This window comes from Strix aluco, chromosome 10, assembly GCF_031877795.1.
Source record: "Strix aluco isolate bStrAlu1 chromosome 10, bStrAlu1.hap1, whole genome shotgun sequence".
Taxonomy (NCBI): Eukaryota; Metazoa; Chordata; class Aves; order Strigiformes; family Strigidae; genus Strix; species Strix aluco.
In genome coordinates this window covers 3846699-3869479 of record NC_133940.1, presented here as the reverse complement: position 1 = coordinate 3869479, position 22781 = coordinate 3846699, and the positions used below count along the sequence as shown (strand labels likewise).

At 44.0% G+C, this 22781-nt stretch overlaps 1 protein-coding gene across 1 annotated transcript in view; it reads right to left on the bottom strand.

Annotated features, from left to right (window-relative positions):
- Positions 1–298: 298 nt before the first annotated feature.
- LOC141927790 (ras-GEF domain-containing family member 1B-like) overlaps positions 299–22781 on the bottom strand; it is a 106540-nt gene continuing 84057 nt past the window's right edge. The window contains 9 exon segments of the mRNA XM_074835052.1: positions 299–731; positions 1173–1267; positions 2544–2623; positions 4083–4157; positions 4159–4179; positions 5415–5489; positions 5588–5800; positions 11129–11251; positions 13048–13230. Of these exon segments, the coding sequence (XP_074691153.1) occupies positions 2615–2623; positions 4083–4157; positions 4159–4179; positions 5415–5489; positions 5588–5800; positions 11129–11251; positions 13048–13230 (699 nt within the window). The 3' untranslated portion in view covers positions 299–731; positions 1173–1267; positions 2544–2614.

Below are 22781 nucleotides of genomic sequence, written 5' to 3'. Positions count from 1 at the left end.
TGCCCTGCAATGCATCCCAGTAACCCCCTCAGTGTGCCCCAGTATGTCCCAGTGCCCCCCAGTACATCTCAGGGACCCTCCCAGTGCACCCCACTATGTGCCAGTGACTCTCCTAGGGCTCCCAATATATCCCAGTATGTCCCAGTGCCCTGAAGTACATCCCAGTAGCCCTCCCAGTGCCCCCACTATGTCCCAATGTGGTGGTTTAGGCCCTGCTGGGACCTGAGACCATGCTGCCACTGCCTCTCCCCCACCCTCTGACCGGACGGGGCAGGGAGTGAAATACAAAGCCTGGGGCTGAGATAAGGAGAGCTTTAATACAACAGTGTAACAACAACAAAACAAACAACAACAATAACAATAACAGTGATAACAATGAACAGAGCAGGAGATGTACCGATACAGCAGTGAGAGAGGCGACTGCACAAAAAGGGCCCGTGCTTGGGCACCCGGACCTGATGTCAGCATGGTAATGAATAACCCGGCTAGAGCTCCCTCCCACTGCTGGGGAAACTCAACCCTATCCTGGCTAAACCAGGACATAATCCACCCCTTTATTCTATACCATGTGCGTCACATCCAGCTGCCGCTTAGCAATTAGCATTGACAAAGAAAAATTAACAAAAGCTCAGTATAACTCACGGTGTGTTTTCACCCACAATCAAGTCCCCTTGTGGTACCCATCGGACCTCTCCATCCTTCTGCATCACCCACCAGGTGCACCCAGGTCCCTGAGCAAAAGCAATCCCATGGATGGGTTTGCCTTTGCCCGGCGCAGGACTAACCCAGACCATTTTTCCCAGCAGGTCCCTCATGCGCACCACAGGGACTTTATCCCCGTCTACAACACGTGGGAGTTTTGACTGAGCCGGACCAGCTCGACTGGCAGATCCTCTCGTGTTGACTAACCAAGCGGCCTTTGTCAGATGTGTGTCCCAGTGTTTGAAGGTTCCACCCCCCATTGCTCTCAGTGTAGTTTTTAACAGTCCATTGTAGCGCTCGATCTTCCCGGAGGCTGGTGCGTGGTAGGGGATGTGGCAGATGTCAGCATGGTATTGAAGAACCCGGCTAGAGCTTCCCCCCACTGCTGGGGAAACTTAACCCTATCCTGGCTGAACCAGGACACAAGCACATTTCATTTTTGCCCACTGCCAAATCATTTGCAAACATACCTTCTCTCTATTGCTATGAGCTGTCAGGGACCTTTGAGCGGCTCCACGCAGGGAGTTCGGTAATTATAGAAATTGCTAGAAGGGTCCATCTGATGCTACAAGGCATGAAAAAATGTAAATAATGAGCCAGTGTCATCACCACACACAATTCTTTTTCACTTGAGTAACTATTTTTAAAAGCAAGAGGTCTGCTGAAGAGCACCACAAATACAGCCCTTTAGAGGACTGCAGTATCTTTTCATCTGCTCACTCGATCAGAAGGGAACCTTGTTTTAACAAATGTTCACTCAGCACAACAAGGGATCCAATCCAAGTCAGGGGCAGGAAAGCAAAGGCAAGGCTTCATGGACCTTCTTTCTCTCTCCACAAAGAAGGTAGCTCAGCTTTAATTCAAAAGCCAAAATCACGGAACTAAGACAACAATGGGTCTTGGCACTAATATTCTGCTCTTCCTAGTACGCAGGTTTCTCAGAGCTGACTCAATTGCAATGTCAAAGTAAGATCAGAGACCTAAAGCTGTTAGTGGCCTCATTGCTCCACGACTGACTGCTGCACCTCAGTGACTGGGATGACCGCACGGCTCGCAAAGCATGTCCTTAACCAGCAAAGCCCAGCCTGTGTGATAAGGTTGAATGAAACAGGGCTGTAATCTTAAGAGCAACTTCCCGAGCTGTGCAGCTACCCTTGGCACAAGGAAGGCTGCTTCCCACCCAAGGGCAGGGGAAGGAAGTGTGAGGTGGCTACAGCCACCCAGTTTTAATCTGTTGTCAAAAGACAAGTCAAATCTCCTGACGATATTAATAAACATTTCATGCTTGTGTCAAGCACAAAACGTTACATTTCCTTTATCTTACTAATAAATAACCTGAATTAACAAATCACCATTTACAGCAGGATAATTAACTTCTTGGTAAATAACCTGTTGGGTAAATCACAGACTCCTCCACTGCTGCACCTGTCCGATCTTTGACAAAGGTCTTTACTACCTGAAGGTAACTGGCAATCAATGACTTCACGACAAATTTCGCTGACAGGGCAAGGCAGCCGCCTTACAGCTCACCTCGATTTTCAAAGGCACCCACACCATCCCCCTCAAATACATCTCCCTTTCAAGAGGTTACCTACATTTTTATTATTTTTTAAAAAATAATTCTTAGGAGGTGGGTTTGGGAATTAATTACTTCAATTTCCTTCTTCCAAATCAAAAGAGCACAACTCAGCTGAACAATTCTTATTATATCTTCTAGAATTTCCGTTAAGAACACAAACATACTAATGACACATGTCATAATGAAGTCAAACTTGCATTTTAGAGCAGTTAAAAGTAAAATGCTATTAACAGCCCCGTGTCCAAATATTGGCCAGACTTACCTCAAGAATATCAGATTTGGCTGTCTTTACTTTTGCCCAAGTTTTCTTTAACCGAGACCCAGGACTCATGTTCATGCCAGCTTAAGATAAGAGAAAGAACTTGTAGGAATATTTAAAGAAAAAAAAATCTTTCAAGTAGCTTAGGGCAGTAAGTATTTCTGAAGTAAAGGAGCTATTAACAATAATAATTATTTTCAACACAGCTACTCAGAAATCAAACTCATCATTTTCTTGAAATTTCAACGTTAAAAACAACTTTGGAAACAAAATCAACATCTCTTACACAATGAAAGCTCTAATAAAATGCTCTGACATTATTTAATGTGGGTTTGATAAAACATGAATATACAGTAGAAAAGCACAAGTGAGTTCTCAACACCATCTCTCATGTCTTTCATTGAAAACTACACACATCTACAAAGTTTTCACATTTCACATTAAAAAAATATTCCCAATATTTTCCTATTAGATATAAAAAGGTGTGGAATTTTTAAACCACTATGATATATATGGTGTGATAGAAAGGATGGAAGATATCAACCCTCCATCTCACAGGAAGAGTTTCTATTCCAATTGAGCACTAAAGTTGGTTTCAAAAAGTGTGGATTTAGATCTCTGAACAGCTGCAATGAAAACTTTGTTTTTCTGTAATTTACACAATGGCAGTAAATACTTTCTGACACACATCACACTACAATACTGTTGAGCAGTTCTCCACCACTTCCCCTCCCCACTTCACACAGCCGAGCATGCTAAGGGGCAGACTTTTGTGTAAAGCACCGCGCTTCCTTTATCTGGATTCAAACAAGGACGAAACACCTCAGGACACGTACTGACAAATAATAGCCATTAAGGAGTTGAAGTTGCCAATGTTAAAACATTCCTGTGCCACATCAATGCAATATTCTATCACTCTTGCGCTCTGCTTCTTCTTCACAGGCTGCAGGACATGCCATTGGAGCGTTACGCTCTGCAGGGAACAGAGCACTCTGACCCCTCCCCAAAAGAAACAACACCCTCGTTCCTCTTTTCCACATACACCACAACTTCACACTGTGCTTAACATGCAGAGGACACCACACTGTTGTGTCCAGAAGCCTTCAGGACAACAAAGACAACCCAGATACCAGGCAGATAGAGAGCAAGGACAACAGGCAAAGAACTCTGCCAAGAAGAAGGGTATGAAGAACAGCAGAGCAGAGGAGGGGGTCAGCACAGAGGAGAGAAAAGATGCCTCCACTCACAAGGGGTATTCACAGGAGAGAAGGGCAGGCCAGACACGCTCCTGTGCTAAGAAGGGCTAACCTAGCACAACATCACCACTTTGTCAGATGAACAAGGCTGAGGCATGAGTTTGATGCCGAAAACACGGAACTTATTTCCTCTTCAGCCCTGCATTGACTGCATCCACATGGGAAAAAGAACTGAGAGAATGAAAAGTCAAAGGGCACACTGAAAGGGCACCACACCTGAAAAGGCTTCAGAGGTTTAGACAACTAGATTAGACTAAACCTTTTAGCAGAAAAAGTCTTTGCTCACCATACAGATTTCTGTTGTAACCAAGTAACTGAGCCTGTTAAACCATTCCACACAGGCTTCCAGATTCCCGGTCTGTCTTTTGATCTCTGTAGCAGCTCTGCAGACAGAAGAAAAATAGCAACTTCTAGTGTAATCTTCATCTTTTTCCTGAGAGAGGCCTTTTGGCTTCCCACCTTGTCATCCCCAAACACCATCAAGTAACCAGGAATAACCCAATTACCCAAAGTGACAAAAAGCCTGAGAGGGAAAGCAGCAGTGACAGTATTCGAGCACGTGTAACTCCTTCCTGAGCCGTTGGCGCAGTAAAGCACTCCAGCAGGCGTGCAGAATTCATCGCCTGCTGTAAATCCTACCAGGACTTATGATAGACTTATGCAAACAATCAAAGCTAAGTATCTGCTAAAGCTTCCTTGACTATGAGCACTGTGTCTGTCCTCACTCCTGTCCCATTAATACGGTGGAGACAACATTATGCTCTCTGCAAGTGCAGAAGGAAAACGGAGGCCAGCCCACTCCACTGGCACATTATGTTCAGATTCTCCCTTTCCTAGTCAGTGTTATTTGTTCTGTAGTGTCTTGATTCCCACACCACATCTCAGGATTGCCTAAGAAGGGGTAGACTGCAGTTTTAGTGATCGACATACAAAATCATTTTCAGAGACTGTCTGACTGAATATCAAATTGTAAACTTGAGTCATTCTATTACGTTTGTCAGTTTTAGGGAGGACAGTAATTCAAGTTTTAACTGCCTGGCTTTGGCACAGTTTATTTACAGAGCATAAGTCATCTTGAAAGCTGCACTCAAGGAGATGACAGCTCTAGCACGGTTAGCTAAAAACCCTGCGTCCTTGCCCTTCATCTCACATAGATCTAGAGCTCACAGCCCCCCTTCTTGTGATGCGTGCTCACCTGCAAATTGACTCACTTGCCAGTTTGCTGCAAGAGTGCAGTTTACTAAAAGGAAGAACAGATGTTGAGAATGAGTAACGCAAAAGCCAAAGTTAAACTCAGCTTTTTCCAGCTGTCGACCACGTAGGTGGTCTGCAGAAACCATTCACAGGATTAAGTTCTCACTTAGCTTAAATCAGAAAAAAAGCAAATGTGTTAATTCAAGTCAACCTGTTGGCTGAGTTCTAGAGCACCAGGAGTTGTCCTCCAGGAAGAAAAAACATCAACCAAATTTTTAAGAGGAATACTAAAGCACTTTCACTATAAAGCTTGTTTCTGCTGGTTCTCATTTACTGCCGGACCTCGCTTCCAGGTCATGGGGCACCTGAGCTCCAGGATGTTAAATACCACATTTCAGAGCTGCTCCAGATCTGCTCCAATTACCTTGTCATTATCCAAAGGATCCTTTTGCACAAACGCCTGGACAAATTCTTCTGGTCCAATATAACTGAGTCTCTCCTAAACAAAGCACACAAGCAGCCAAGTCATACACTATGTTAACCTGCATTTCAGAAAGAGGGGAAGGATGCAATCGTGGTTGAAGTATGACAACTTACAAGCTCTATGTGTGTCAGCTGCTGAGCTAACACGTAGGGGTCATTGCAGACTGTGATTATGTCCCTCTGCATGGACTGGGGCTTGGTCTTTAGAACTGTGAGGCGATCTGTGGACGTGGCATTAATTTTTGCAAGTACTTCCTCATACTGGCTAACAGTGGTGAGCTTCTGAATCAGGTTCTGGAGGAGCTGCTGTATGTTCTTCCGATACATCTGTCACGACAAGAAACAATCCGGAGACATTTTTGAAATGTGCAAAGATAGTATTAAAGTCTGCATAACACCAAAACAGATTGATGCTGATACCTGTATTTGTTGCTACTATGTGAGTTTCTAATATTAACATTTCATCAGACCAAAAGGAATCCAGCCAAGAATTTAAACACTGATTGTCTCACAGATTCAACAGTGACCTGGTTAGCTCAAGGAAAAGCAGAAAAGACATGCACAACCTACTGCAAGAAAAGTACCAACAATCACCAGACAAAACACAAGAAATGAAAATACTCCCATCTTCTCCTGCTTAAGACCACAGGAAAACCAATATATGATCATTCAATGATGAAAAAAGGGCCTGCTTCTCTCTGGAGTAAATCAAGACCAATTTCATTGAAGTCAGAATTAAAACTTGCAGTAAATATGAGAAAAAGGAGAAGATAGTACAAACATCTCTCTTTCACCTTGCAGGCCTTTCCCTGTGGCAGTTTAAGTTAACAGGAGGGACAAATTTAAGTAGGAGCAGGACTTGACTCTTAAGTAGATAGATCTGTGTAACTGACCCTAAGGTGGTTACCATTCCAAATTCCAGATACCATCCTAAAGCCGTTAAAGCAAAACCTAAGTGGATGAAAAAAGGAGTGTCCAAAACCTACTGGCAGCACAGCACAGTGTGATCGGTCCAAGGCAGGAATGTTTCCCATATTCTAATGAAATTCTCATTCCCTCCAAAGCTGCCATTTACATGGATTTCCAAATTTACTCAAATACAACAGCACTATCTTGGGTCAGATTCATTCTTGAAATCAGTTATGTTCAACCAAGGCTGGATTTGTCTTGTTACTTGGTAAATAATTGCTTTCTGCTTAGATGTATTTTGATTTTCTAGACAAACACACACGGCATAATTTTTCACCAGGGTGGGTGGGAAGAGCACAAGGGGATCTACATTTTCCTCAGGAAGACACAGAAGTATTACTTCAAGTGCTGCGCTTCCATCAACAGGTGTTAGGTGACACACACAGACCTGCTTCACTGACCCACTCCCTTCCAAATTCTTTGAAATTTCATGTAAGAGAACTTTATGAAGCATTTTCTTGCCCAGCTGGTACTCACCTGAGAATGAAAAAACAAAATCTAAAATACTCAGGATGAATTCTGGCTACTGATGGAAATCACATAGTAACCAGTGGGTTAAGCTTCAAAGCAAAAAAACCCAAACCTTGCCTTAATTTGTGGTTCATGTCAACCCAGAACTGACAAAATCAGGGAGAAAAGGCAAACTGGCAGATACCCTCCAAACCAGAACAAGAAATCAGGGTAGTTACCCACATCTGGTCTAACAGCAGTTCAGCATAACAAACATCCCCTCTGTCCAGTGATGAGGCAAAACCCTCTTGGCACAAAGGCAGAAGGAAATGCCAGTTTCCTCTCACACCTCATAGATGTAGCTGAGCCCACAAAGCCAACACCCCTCTGCTCTTTTGAGCTTCAGCCTCCTCTTGAGCAAAGGGGCAGTGACCTCGAAGCACTGTGTGTGAGGATAAGTACGTACTGCACTTTGCACACATAACAGGTATTTGCTGCTGGGCCATTACTTCATCTCAGGCATTTCTTTAATTCCATATATATATAGATATATATATTTAACAACACACCAATGAACTCACTGAATATGTCTCTTAGATACTAATTTGACTGTAGTATGGCTCCCAGTCAGCCTAAACATACAGTCTTCCTCTAAATTAGGTTGACCCTTTCCACTTATTTGTCCCACAGTCTTATTTTTTATTCTATTTTCACACTGACAATGCTGATATTTATTTATATTTAAAAATCTCTGAGGATTGGACAGCATGGGAGAAAGTGATGGCACACTTCACCTCAAGGTCACTCCTTTGTGTCTGTCCCACATGGATAGTGATTGGAAGTACCATTACTACCTGCTAGATCTGGAATACCACACGTTAAATGAGTTTCCACAGTCAATCTCACTATATGATATCATGGTGGGGAAAAAAAAAAAGAGAGGTCAGTGCGATGTTGGGCTGCACATGAAAAAGAGATCAGGCTACGGGATGTGGCTTTGGTCTGACTGCACACAGCCATCAAGTATTTCACAGAAAAAGCCACTGCTAAATGTTTATATGGAACTAATCAGGAAATGGGAGGCAATGGCTGATGGGAAAGGTTTCAGATATACCTTGAAACAAAGGTCAGTTAAGTGGTAAAAGGGACCAGAACAATCTAGAAATATCTCATGAGCATGATGACCTCTCAGGACACAGAGGGAAAAAGTGGAAGGAATGGAATTAAATTGAGGGAGAAGAGGGACAAAAATAACCCCACCAAGGTTTTTCCCAAGACGACTTTCTGATGTTAGCATGGTGAAGGGTTTTAGTTGTACTCCTACTGACAGCTCTTAATAGCAGTGGAGCACGATAATTTGGGAAGTGGATTAAGAAGCTACAAGTAGAAGAGCTGTAGTGGACAGAAACACTGCCTCTTTTGTGTCCTTCAAGGTAATGACTCACACAAATCCAAGCAATCTGTAGAAAAGCAAGGTCAAGGAAGTTGCCATTTACTGTTCCAAGCAGTTCACAGTAACACAAGTCAATTCACTGCAGTGCTTGCTTTCCCTTTGTCTTTCTAAAGGAAACCTCAAAGTCCAAAAAAGCTCAAAGCTAGAGCTAGAAAAGATCTACAGCTTGCTGCCAGAGTAAGACTTGCTCCCTAGCGCTCATCTTCTAGCAATTTGTACGTTTGCCTTTCCCCTCAATAGATGATTTCACTGTTTAAACTGTCTGCAGTGCCAGAAACTTCACTGTAGACAACCCTTCCCTGTTGCCATTTCACCCTTGTATCCACCAACCCAACTGGCCCAGGCTAAACAGCTCGCTCTCTCTTTTTGTGCCAGTGGGTATTTTTCAAACAGGTGTGAGTCCTCAATCTTATTCCTTTTCCTTGAACTGAACTGCAGTTCCCTGTCTTCCTATTAAGAGTACCCAGACACAAAGCAACGGTGCAGGAGCGCTGTACAGGGAAAAGTTCCTCCTGGCACCCCACAGTGAAGGCAAACCTCCACAGTCCAGAGCCCCCTGTAGCTATCTCGCAGCAGTTCTAAGCTTGCTCATCAAATTTGGTATCATTTTCATTTCTATTCCATACTGCATCTCACTCTCTTGTCCCATCTTCTTTTGTCCCTCCCCATTTTCACAACACCACAATGTATTTTAGCTTCCAAACTCGGTTTAGGTTTGTTCTTTTCCAGCCTTGTTTACAGTCTCTCAAGACCTTTCCAGGCCTTTGGTAGCACTTGCAACCCCTCCCAGTAAAGCTCACCTAAATGCTTGTTAACGTGCCCTTGGCATAAGGTACTAAGGAATACCAGCCCCCGAGGAATGCCTCAAACACGATGCCATTTAGCAACTGCTCTTTGTGTTTATAGTTCTTCCAAATGCCACTCCAGTGCCTTTTGTAATGTGAGTATTATGGCAGCTACGCATGATCTGCTCATTGAAACCTTGTTAATTGCCTTGCCACTAAGTGAATATTAACTTTTGGCTTTTGGCTGAGTTTATTTCAGTACTTACAAGACAACCATCAGTTAAGCATCAAAATATTTCATAATACCTCTGTGAAACTTTACTTCCACCTGAGAACTGGGACTTAGAAAAAGGTCAGGTGATTTCCTTGTGTGCTCCACCCAGAGGAATGAATATGACAGACTCCCTCTCAGCCCATATCTGATGCTTTAAGTTCAAGACAATTCTTCCTGGTCCAGTTTTTTTTTTTAGAAACTTTCTTTCAAACCTGCTATAACTCTTCCACTGACCTGCTTCTGGGAAAACCCAGGCCCAATGCCAGCACACTTTACTCACACAAATCGAAGAAATTATCAACATCAGTAGGGATTTCTCAGATATGCAAGGCTTCCAAGCAGAATCACTAAAATGAAAAATACTACCAGCCAGCAAGCTGTGTCTATCTGCACAAGATGCAATTATATTATGTGTTTAGGGATGGAGTGAACCTTATGTGTGCTTTGAAAAGGATCTGCCTATGCTGCGTGGTTTCCTCCTAGGCCTAGGTACCAGGCAGAACTTCTTGCCTACCAGCACCTTCATACTAAGTTAGCTTAGCCACCCAGAGCCGTACCAACAACAAACCTACAATATCAGAGCGTTAAAGGAATGCCTTTTTATCAATTGACTTTGTACACAGACAACTTATCTCATCACCACTGGCTATTCTTTGTGCTAACTCTTCTAAGTTCCTCATCATTCTTTCATCTCGGAAATCATAAGGAAATGTCTCTGTCCATTCAGTCAACAACTGTAGGATTTTGGGTGCAATTTTTCATATCTGATTCTATTGGAAAACAGTAAGGAGGAATGATACAAGTAACAGCAGTACAGCACATACCTAACCCAAAGGAAATAGAATTCCCTTCTACAGGATACTGTGGAGCATAAGGGTATGAAGGTCACTTGAATTTTTAAGCTTAACTTAATTCAGCATTGGAATAAAGGCCAGAGCCAATACCCAATGAACAGATTCTCATTGGCTTATCTGATGTGGAAATTAGGCCCCAGGTAGGTGGAAATCTTAGAATGATTCCCCCCATTATCAGGAGTGTCTCAGTGCAAGACATTTATTAGTGTTTCTATAACTTATGGCTAACTGTCAACAACAAAAGTGATAAGCTCCAGTTCTGCCAGGACTTACACACACACTATACCTTATAGGGAGAAAGCAATGGAATTATTCAAGTATCTGAATTTAATTTGTGTCATTTTCTACTGGTGTGGAGGTTCTCTCCAAACATCCACATCCCGTCCCCTTTCAGCTCCAGCCATGACATGCAAAGGGGCCAGCGATCTAAGCCACTCTGCAAAGACTGTAGCAAGAGCGTAGCTTAAACATGTGAGACAGGTCAGTGTAATCCCCACTGACATGCTCAATTCATCATTACGTCTTTCCAACATTGTGGCATTACATGTCAAGACATTCAGAGCCCTGAAACAAAAGCAACCACTGCGGGGCCAGTGTGGGATATGTCATTAACAGCAGCACTTTCATTTCTGGGCCATATATTGGTAAAACAGTGCAGCAGCAGCAACAGTCTTCACAGAGACAGGCTGAGCAGTGTGGAAATTCCACATGAATGTCAGCAAAGAAAGGGTCACATTCTAGGTGCTCGTATCAGGTTTTCAATCTGTTTAATCCTACTGAGGACTCTCTTGAGTAGGAACATTTTTCCACGGGCAGGGTGGAGACTTTTGAGTGGAAGTAACAGGAGTCCCTGAGAACGAGGGAACTCACCTTGTCCAGGCCAGGCTCACTCAGTCTCTGCTGCTCAAGGCACAGATGGCAGACTTTGGCCATGAGCTCATGCGGGTGCATGAACAGGTGTGAACTGAGAAGGAAGGTGAAGATGTACGTCCTCTGCAAACAAGAGGAAGACAGAGAAAGGGATGAGGATAAATTACCACCAGCTTTATATTTTCTCCAACTGTGTTCCTGGCAAATCCATTCCTAAAACTTTACTATCTGCAGAAGAAAACTCTGCATGTGACTGTGACAAGAGCTATTACTACAGCAATAAGCATTTAATTTAACACTTGTCATTGCTCCAGAATCAGTGTTATAAATTCGTGCTTGAGCCAAGCTATGCAAGATTTAACCAGAACAAGGTAGAGTAGGGCTGGTGTAGCTCTCCTATTGCACACAGCCTCATTGCAAGCTCAGTACCTAAAATTACTCAGAATAAAATTTCAACTCATCTTCTCTTGCTCTACAGTAAATCTTTGTGAGAGCCATTACCATGTTACATAACTCTTTGTAGGCTGACAATGGAATAAAATTCATGCTGCAAGTCCAAGATACTTAGAATACCAACAGAGAAATCCTGTCTGCTTCCACATTGATAGTGAAAGTAAACAGTCTTCAGAAAAAGAATAAAAAAAGATGTCAGTTGGCCAGATCGCTGAGCTGACTCAATTTTGCCACGTACACCATCTTTACCATGCTGTGTTTGCCTGTCTGACCTCAGTAAACTGCACACTATGACCTTGTACTTCCTTTAAGAATCTCCAAATACTGTTCATTTCCCACAGTATTGCTTGTCTCCTGGGTGAAAGCAGAGGGAACTGCATAGCTTAATTTTACAGAACAAAAATTAGTAACTCATTCTGAGGTTACAAGAAGAGTAAGAGTAAGAGGCTCCTTATTTTGCTTTGATTTTCCATATATCATGATTTGAACTCATTGTGAGATGGATAGACAAAATAGCCACTCCACTCTCCACACTGCCAGTAGTTAAGTATCTGTGGCACCCACAAGAAAGATTCAACAATGTTCCAGTCCTAGGAACTTGGAATAAACATCATGTTTGACCAACTGATGTCTAAATTGCTGCATGTTTGAATTTTAAGCATTAATGGATAAGCACTAGCTCAAGCACAGTCCTGTGCTGCTACTAACTCTGACCCAAGTTAAAAAAGATCCTGTCTTGGAAACATGAATAGATCTACGACAACAACAGAAAGTGAATATAGGCAGAGTTATGTCTTCAGCAAGAGCCTTTCAACAAGCACAGATGCAGTTTCATCATCCTTCAGTCATCCTCAACTGCCCCCCCCCCCCCCCCCGCCCTTTTGATATCATTCTTCTTCTCTAAGAATTATATAAAATGTCTCAATGCACAGATGCATCTAGACAGGCCAAAAATTCTCAGATGATAAATGTTCCATTCTCATGTCCAGCATCTGTTGATTCCAAACAGGGTGGCACTAGTTCAACCAGTTGCTAATTGCAAGATAGGTGGGGACCTCACACGAGCAATGGGAAATAACCATTAAAAACTGTTTGTTTTTAAAGACATTCATACTGTCACGCTGGTGGTCACGTCTTTCTCCTCAGCTTGCCTGACAGACTTTAAAGGGTCAATGGTACATACAACCCACCAAACAGTAAGCCACACTAGTACTTACTTTATATATGAGACCAGGGCTGTGCACCTCACAACAGGAGTAATAAAGAATTAGACTTCCTAGGTCAGGTGAGCTACTGCACACTGCACTCACATGAAGCAATAGTTATCCTGTCATTGCTACATCAGTCACTTGAACCCCTTCCTTGGCAATTTGATGTGACACGTTCTGCTTTGGCTGTACATGTGAAGTTCCTCTTTACGAGACGCGTGAGGCCCAGCCATACAGCTAACTGGGGTACAGACTTACATCAGGGTAGCAGTCTACACTGGGTACCAAGTGCTGGATCAGAGCTTCCAGAGACCCCGACAGGAGGTTGTTGTCATGGTAACAGAGACCTCCAGAGTTGTCTTCTTCTGACTGATACAGGTTCCTGTTGTAGCCACTGCTGTCAAACACAGCTGCAAAGGGAGGTGTCTGTGGCATCCTTTCCTGAGGAGACACACAAAAAAGATACGGGGTAATTACCCCAAGGCACAACAATGTAAGAGGCTTTCTACACTGCAGAGACAGGAAGCACTAGAGCACTAGGAAGAAATCCCAGTGTCATACCCTGGGTTGCCTGCACACAGCAGTAAAGATTGTACCGTCTTCCAGCCCGTGCAGATTTCTCAGGGAAGGGCCCACACAGGCTCTCATCACTGCCTGTCTACTGCAATTGCCACGTGCTTTATTTTGTATCTTGCTGTTTCTTCATTAAATGACAGGTAAGAGTCAAGGTTAAGAGTTAGAAGGATCGACAAGAATCCTGACAGGTTTTGGGAACTCAAACTTTCTGTAAAGCTTTTGGGGATGTGGCATAACGTTCATTGACAACTTTGGGCAAATCCTTAGAGCAGCTACCTAAGAGCAGCGCTCTGATGGGAAGCGTGTTCAGGCTGTCATGGGCTGCCACAGCCCCCGTCAGCGCAGAGGGAGAGAGACTGAAGCGAAGCCCAGCCCTGAAGAGGCCACGTGTGAGGACAGTCTCCTTATGCAACACGACAACCTTGTAACTACAATCAAAAGCTCCAATTTCCCAACTCTGCCCTGGTAAATCAGTGCTGGGTTTTTCCAATTCTACCATGACAGGTGTGACCCAGGCTAAAGACCAACACTTCAGGGCATCTGTCTCCACCTACTCTCTGAGTGGCTTCACAGAAATTTGGAAAAATATGCCTGTGTGTAGTTGCTTATCAATATTGTCCAAATTCACCAATGATATCAAAGATGTGAGCAAAGTCAGACATCTGTTAAACGCTCTCTCCAAATTCTGTGACAATATGAAAAATCCAGCCCTGTGTCTTCCAGCTTCAGATTTTCTTAATACTTAAGGAAAAATAAAGCAATTACTCATCAGTCTGCATCTCATTGCCTGTGGAATAACCAATTTCCTTGGTCTTACCAAGGAAAAGATCAGCCAGTGCTGCAGGCTGTTCAGTCATCCAGAGTAGTGGGTGGGCAGCAAGGGGGCTGTGAGCACCCAAGAGCTCTTTAGGTGACAAAGGCCAAAAGATAAAATCTCTCTGATTATCTGAGAGCTGAGTTCTACCCTCCTTCCCTCCCCTCCCCTCTCTCCTTCCTTTTGGGAGTAGCAGTTCTTGTCAGTTTAAGGAACCTGGGTTTTATAGCCTTGACTGCAAGCCAAGTTTGTGCTCAATTTTAACCACAAATATGTGCTGGTTTTAACTCTACTACAGCAGTTACTGGACCGTGAGTACTAATGGGCCAGGCACATTCGGGGAGTGGACAGATCAAGTGCAGAAAGGTATTGCACATGCTTCCCCCCTCCCCTCGCCTTGGGAGGCAAGGGAGATCAAATTGAGAAGATAGTATCCCCAGGCTGCCCTGCCTGTGTGCTGACAGAGCGTGTGCATGTGCCTGAGAAAAGCATTAATGCCCCCGAGCCATCATTGTCAGTGCATATGCTGTTGCTTTTCTCTCCATTGTATCAAATCCTATTTGGGAAAAGGCTCTGTAAAGCCACAGACTTCAGCAAACACCAGTCTGTGAAGGCACCCCGTTTTGAGAACAACTAGCAACGTGACAGTCTGGAGATAAACAGCATGCTGCCATCTGTGTGCTCCGCAACCCACGACAAAGATCTGCTCAGAGTGAGCTCAGTGGGGATGACGAGCTATTAAGTTATTAGCTAGATTCCTGGGGACCTGAAGCACCACACACACCACAGACTTGATGCTGCTGGCAGCATGTCCAGACAATGGAGGCATTCAAACCAGCACAAGACTGAGGGATTCAGTAAATAAACAGCAAGAGAAAGCCAAAACCAGTTGCAAAGACAGAGAGGGACAGTGAAAAGAGCCTCTCGGCCTGCGTGATGGGTGCTGACCCCACCTTGCGAGATGCCAAAAGATATCTGCATCCAAACGGGAAAGAGTGAGGAGTCTCTGTGTCTGAAAAGTGACATGAGTCACTCTGTGCAGCTGTTCACCAGTGACTGAATTCCACCCAGCCCAACGATTTGGGAGAACAGCAAAGTCAATACTTGTGCCGCAGCGTAAGAGCATGAGGGGCAGGACTGAACAAAACAAGGTTCCTGTACAAGAGAGTTCAAATCACTGGGCAAGTGAGGAGCAATTCAACCACAGCCACACTCTGCGATGATAAAGCATCCTGATGCATAAAGTCTCTTGGGCTTTCAGGCTCTTTGCAAGGCTGGCAAAGTTTGAGAAACAAAGCATTACCAAGGAGCTGACAGGAACGTTCTGCAGCAATTTCTAGGTTTTCATACTGTTCAAAGCTCACCGTGTTTTAATCACAGAGACGTGAACAAATCCAAAATATTCTGCAGCCCACGGCGTTGAAAGATGTCCTGTTTGCACACAAATTCAGAAGCTTTCAGCTACTGTAGCAAAGTTTACTCAGCCATGAGGCAAGTGGCAGTGGACAGTGTGTAAACACTTGCCACCCACCACACCTTATACTCTACAAGGGAATAATACTCTACAAGGAAAGTGAGAAAGGCTAGTCTGCATCTGCAAAGCAACTTGACATCAATATTGTCACTGTAAAACACCAAGGCGAGTAGTGGTTTCACTCCAGATTTTTGCTTTGGGTGGTGAGAGTTATGTGAAATCACAACTAATTGCTGGCTCGGCTCGCTAAAACGTCTATAGATTCCAGTTTCACCCTGAATTGGGCTGTTTTGGTTAATACAAAGCTGACTCGGGCGGTATCTCATTTCATGGGTGATACATTGTTTGGGGAAAAACCTCCACTTCCACCATACCACTAACTTCTGTCACGGTAAGAACTGAAACAGGTGTGAATCACAGCAGGGTTTTCCTCCCACCTATTTCACACACGCATACTACGTATTACTGCCTGTTAAAGCACAACTTGTCAGAAGGTCTGCAGGCAGTGCTTAAATTCTAATAACTAATTCCCAAAGGGAATTTGGGTTTGCAGCTCCGGCTGATCTTTTCCTTGGTAAGACCAAGGAAATTGGTTATTCCACAGGCACTGAGGTGCAGACTGATGAGTAATTGCTTTATTTTTCCTTAAGTATTAAGAGAATCTGAAGCTGGAAGACACTGGGCTGGATTTTTCCTTTTCAATTTGAAGTTGCAGTCCCCTAACGCTCAGCACAACACTTACTCCCACAACCACGTGGATCCTTCTTCAGAAAAAACTAAATTTGAGACACAGAGAGCCTCCTAGCCTCAAGAGGAAAGGAATAAAATCATCAGGTCATTAATAGATACACTGATTCATAACAATAAAATAAAATTCCCAAAAGTCTGGCTGCGAAAGGTACATATTGGCTCACTTGTTTGCTCTCTATTTCTGGATGCTGCTTGACAGAGATGGTTCAGTTCTGCTCAGTGAGACATCAAGCTAAGAGATGTTCTGTATGCTCCACATTCAAACACTGTGAACAAGAACAGGACATGTTCTCGATGCAATGAAAAGGGATGATACCAAAGTGTGACAGAGATAAATACAGCATAGCCAACAGGATGATTCATCCAACACACGTGCTTTTCCAGCAGGACTCCTTTATTACCTCGACCTTGACTCTTCTGTTGTATTTTATATGGAGGTGGAGAAACAAAGCAGCATGCTCAGTTCTAACTAGCTCAGGAGCTAAATACAGAACACTAAACCGTGTCTTCAGAACGACTTGAGTGGAACTGAAATTTGGTCACTGAGCAGAATCTGGACCACAAAGCCTTAGCATATAGAGCAGAGGTATCTTGGGACCTAAAAATATTGATAAACCACAGCAGTACAGTATCTGACAAGCAGGAATTAGAAAAAAAGACAGGAAATCTGATTTTAGTGAAAAACATGCTGAGAGTTAAAACTGCAACTTTTTAACTGGGCTTTGAAAACATTTGGCTGTCACCAACATGAAAAACATTTCTCTCTCCTCTCTTTTTTAATAAGGAAAAGAGTGGCTTTTTTTTTTTTTTTTCTTTTGTTAAAGACCCGACTTGAAGGAAAGAGCAATTAGACAATTTCCTTGCTCTACCAGTGATGTTCTCCTATGACAGAGTGAAGTCGGTAACTCCCTGCCTTGTGCAAAGAGGAATAAACATTTTTTCTGCATTTAGTGTCATTATGGAGAACGTGAGATCTTGGGCATTAAGGTCCAGATTCTGGCTTTGAGTAGCCTCTGACAAGAAAGAAGTCCCAACCTTCCCAGTAACAGCAGTGTAAACGGAAAGCCAGAGCTAAAGACAATGTGCTCAAAACCCCACCGGTTCCTGCAGGAGATGAGTTCCAGTTTGGCAAAACTAAAAGAATCAGACGTAGCTTCCAGGCCGCCAAGGTCTTGTCCAAACCTCTGTGTTCAGAAACAGAAGAAAAATCTGTTTTCTACTAGAAATGGAGGAAGGTTGCATTGGTTCGTTTTCATTTATATTAGAGAGCTCAGTCTGCCCGTCAGGTGTATAAAACAGAGCCAGCAATATGGACAGCTCGTATCCTTCACAGAAGCACCCACTGAGGGGTTCAGTAGTAGCCACGGAAGGTGCCTTTAAAGACATTGCCAAACATTTTCAGCTCCTTGGTTATGTGCAGGTACCTCCCATCCTACATCCCTCAGCCAGAGGAACGGTGACTGAATTTGTTACGCGTCCCAAGTCACACCTCCTCATAGAAGATACAAACCTCACGTGTGCAGTTACATCCCCTCAGAGCTGCTTCACCACCGGATCAGAAACCCCAAACCACATTTAGTAGGCGATTACCATCCTGCCTTGTTCTTAAGGATGCCATTACAAAACTGAGGTATGGCAAAACAAAAGTCTGATGGGGAAGGGACTATAAATCTTAACGCCTTGCACCAACCTGGGAAAGTCTGAGCAAGTCAGAATGAGCCTCGGCTTTCACAGATAGAAAGGCAGTAAGGACTAGGTGCTTGCCAGCAACACCCAGCTTTCTCTGGAGTGTTTCTGAAAAGTGTGGAGTGTTTTAGACAAGGACACAGGCTACCCAAAACAAAAGCATAGCAGACACAGGGGCCACCACTGGTTGCATTCCATAGAGCTGGGTGTGTTTGCTTTGCTTACAAAAGCATTTGTTTCTGCACTGAAAGGTAAATTCTACAGCTCAAGCTATTGAGAAGATAAAAACCTGAAATACTCCCAGGTTGGTGTTTCATATGCCTTACTTGTAGAAACTTAGATCTTATAACTATCCCAGCTCAAGTCCTCCTGCTCCCATTCTTCCATGCAGAATTTGCCACACAATTCCAGCAGTGTGACTTCAGCACAACTTGGACTCACAGTTCCTTCCTATATATTGTCCTTCCTAGAAATACTTCTTCATAACTGCACCTTGTAAGAGGCAGAGCACAGAATAGTATTTCATACTCACACAGGAGATTGAAAGAGGAGCGATATGGGCTTTTTCCTGGCTGAAATCGAGAGCAAGACTAAGAGCAACTCAGAAGGAATCCACCACAGAGCAACAGGAGCACTAAAACTATCCACAGGTGATACTGCTAGACAGCGACATAGCAACAGAAACACATCTTGCACACAGCAGACACCAGTGAAGTGCAGTCCCTGGCAGGGAAGGCAAAGATCTGAGGCAGGCAGAACAAACCCCACTGAGCCTTGAGAGACTTCTTCGTTTTCACTAAACCAGCAGAGGAACAATTTTGTAAAGTTTACAATTTTGTAAAGTTCTCAAAAAAGTCCCCAGGCAACAATAGTCTGCAAAGGAAGAAGGAAAACCCCAGTAAGCAAAGAACAGACCAGGGACTGAATTTCAATGAAAGGCATCTTCCTCCTGAACATGCAAAGGAACTCTTTCTTGGATCTATAGATAGATCTCGCTGATGATGCAGGAAGGTCAGATGCAGCACTGCTGACTGATCACTCACACAGGAGAACTCCGACGCAGTAATTAAGCAGATCCTGAATCACCCAAAACTAAAGACCTTGGCTACTGAACTGCAAAAGTGTGATGGATATGAATGCATTTGTGTGTATGCTTGGGAGCCTTAGGAAAAGTGCAGGGGGTGTAAGAATGCCTTGAATTTCTCAAAACATGTCAGGGTGGAAAAAGGGAGGAAAACAAACAAGTTCCTCTTGATGCTGATGTGCTGTAAATCCATGTCCCCTGCTTAAGCCCCAAGAACCAACCTCCCTTCTGCCCTTTCCCCGTGCTCTTCTTCTGGGGGGCAGAAGAGTGGCGCAGGTCTGATGATGCTGAGGGTGGCTGTGCCACCACGATGCTGCAGTGCCACACAAGTACACGGGCAGACTGCACCACTGCAAAAATCCCAACTGCGGGGAAATGACCTGGGCCAAGGGAGAGGACAGGGCGTATGTTCCTCCCAACCAAAACACACGGAACAATCTGTATTGCTGGACACACAAAAGCAGCTGCCTGGACACACAGAACATGGAAAGAAGATCATGTGTGTAATATATTCGCTTTCTCCACACACTTGTACCTTACCTTGATCACAACGCAGCGGAGATTTTTATCTGTAGGTTAAAACTGAGGCGGCCACAATTATTAAAAAAGATACTAAACGAAGTGTGCTCCATCACTGACTGATTAATCTTTTTATTAAGTTCATTTGTAAGTTATTTTTAAATTTATGGGCAATTTCTTCATCTGGATGATGTCCTTTTAACATTTTAATTACATTTTCAGTTCAAAATAAGGCTGTTCTCCCATGGGGTTTTTTAACCTTGTAAATTTCTTCAATAATCCCACTTTTTTTTTTTTTTTTCTGGTTTCAGAGGAGAAGTTTAAAAGGAGCCATACAGGGTAAGTATCTAAGTGACATGATGGATTAGCACAGATGTCACAAGCCACCAGAGATTCTAGAAAAGTTCAGTTCATTGCACACTCCATAGCAACTCCTGTAAAGCTCGAGTGATTTACAGAATGGATGGAATGGGAAAGGGTGCAGAAAGGCCTCAGACCAGCCAAAGCCTGCAGTGAAGTACCATCCACCTTAAACAACACACAACACATGTAGCGACTCTTTTCTACCAAAATTTATGAGCGGGCAGCTGGACTGAAAGCAAAAGAAGTTTTGATAGACAACTAATACTGGGATCATAATAAGAAACAACTTCCCCCCACCCCCTTCCTGGATCTATTTTCGTTAAAGAATTCATAAATGGTCCATCCTCCAAGCACTTTGTTTAAAACCAAACAAATGCACAAGCTGAGTATGATCTCCTCAGTCCTACACATTAGATTTCATTCAAAATTAGACACCATCAGGAAAGACAGACAGCTACTGCCTGGCCAGCACAAAGTGTTAAGAAATTGGCTGGAACTGCTGATGGCAAAATCGAGAGCTTTGAAATAGGAGTACAAGTGTATTAAATGCAAAGAAAACACAGGCACACGACTGAAGCCTTATGCTTTTTTAACTCACTGAAGCAGGATGGGGTTTTTGGAAGGACACAGCATTCCCCTAACTGCACTGAGTGAAATACAGAAGAGTTTTGCCAACTGTTCTGTTGGGAACAGAGGTCTTTTAAATATTATAGTCATAAAACCCTAAAATGCCACCTCTCTATTCAGTCTCGTCAGGGCTCCCATCCCCCAGCAAGGCACAGAGCTCTGCAGACCCAAGCAGGTTTCCATCCCGGCCTCCCGCGCTGCTGAGCAGCCAGCTGAGTGCTGCTCATCAATCAGCTGATGAACTGCTGCGGTTTGCAGTCAGGAGTTTTAAGGCAAGGGAACAGCAGTGATGATTTACTTCAAAACACCACGCTGTAAACCAGGTGATTCAGCAGCTGATGCACGGTGGCTCAGCTGTCCAGGAACGGGGTGGACCTGCGATGTCATCCATGCTATGCCATCCCCACCAGTGAGTCACAACCCTGGCACTCTGTCATTTCTGCAGCATGCTTTGTGCCTCCTGTGTACTTCAGACTGAAGAGATAGAAAATTGATGCTGTCAACAGAGAAAGGAGCAGTTTCCCCTACGCTATCATCATAACAGTACCACTGGTTTCAATATCGTATTAGACTCCCACTAACCTTGGGGAATATGATCCATTTCGCCCTCTACAACTCCCTGAAAGGAGGGTGCAGAGAGGGGGGATGAGTCTCTTGAGCCAAGGAACCAGCGCCAGGACAAGAGGGAATGGCCTCAAGCTGCGCCAGGGCAGGGTCAGACTGGCTCTTAGGATATTATTCACAGAAGGGGTTGTTGGGCGTTGGGATGCTTGAAAGACAGGAGCCTCTGGCTACTACTTCTGCACACAAGCATACAAGGAGCATGTAAACCTGAGCTCCTTTGGCCAGGATTATTTTGGAGGCAGGCACACAACCCTACCTACCTGCATTTCTTTAAATTCAGTTTCTAGAAAGAAATGCTTTAAAAATTTACTTTCAAAATAATTGAGCTGGCAAGATAACAAATAGGAAAGGGACCCCAGCACAAAGGGCCTTTGCCCACACAATTCCCTTTCTGGAACTGGGACTTAAAGGCTCATGTGATCTCACTGTGAATTTTAGAAATTACTTGCAAGGCTTCAAGATCTGGATTCGCACAAAAGCTCGTTCTGTCCATCTGCACAGTGTCACATATAATGTGCAGTATAACCAAATGACATTGCAGTGTTATTTCTGGAGGAAGATGACACAATGCCGAGCCAGAAGCCACAGCCCTTACACACGTACCCTGGGCCTTTCCCACTGTAGTGGGTGTGTCAGAGGATGGTGCGACGTATCTTCCCCAGGCTCTGCTCTGTGATGTCTCCTCTCTGTGACAGGTTTCCCAATGCAATAAACTATTTCACTCTATTGATTCCTGTTTACCCCTACAATTCTCTTCACCAGACAACTCTTGCCACCATACCTACAAGAAATCTACTAGAAAAAAGATTTAGACTTCATCCAGATAAAGTGTTTCCCCCTTTTCCTTTCGCCCCTCTCAGATTCGAGGATAAACATGTTTTTCCCTCCCCGTGTCTCCCGTATTCTCAGACACAACCTTTGTTTAAAGCAGAAATATTTTCCTACAGTAAGTGCCTGTTCTCCTGGTTTGTCCTGGTGCAGGCTGACAAGAGGGAGGGCAGCCTGTGTTCTCCTGCAGAGCAGTGCCAGGCGTGCAGCGAACGGCACGTGGGGCGTGAATCAGCAGCGCTGCACTGCGGCAGGACTGGCACATGCTGCAGCTCAGGGCTGTAAGTCAAGGATCATGCTAAGCAAGCGAGGTAATTTGTCTGTGTGCTTGGCATTGCTCAGGCCTCACTTGCAACAGTGCAAGCGGTTATGAATAACTTGGCAAGAGTTGAGAGGAGATCAAGAATTGTAAGGAGGTCAGAGGTATAGTTGTGAGCTAACGTTCCAAACGCAGAACGTGCCCAGTCTGCATTGCTCAGATGCTTTGCTTATTTACCCTCCCCAGTTCTGATATGGTAGTGCTCACAACAGCAATGCAGATTAAGGGAATTAAGCCCCAAAAAAACCTAAAAAACTAGATGGGGGCTGATTAAACCAATTAGACTGATGTTCACTAAACAAGTTCTTTGTGGGCAGTGTTCTAAAAT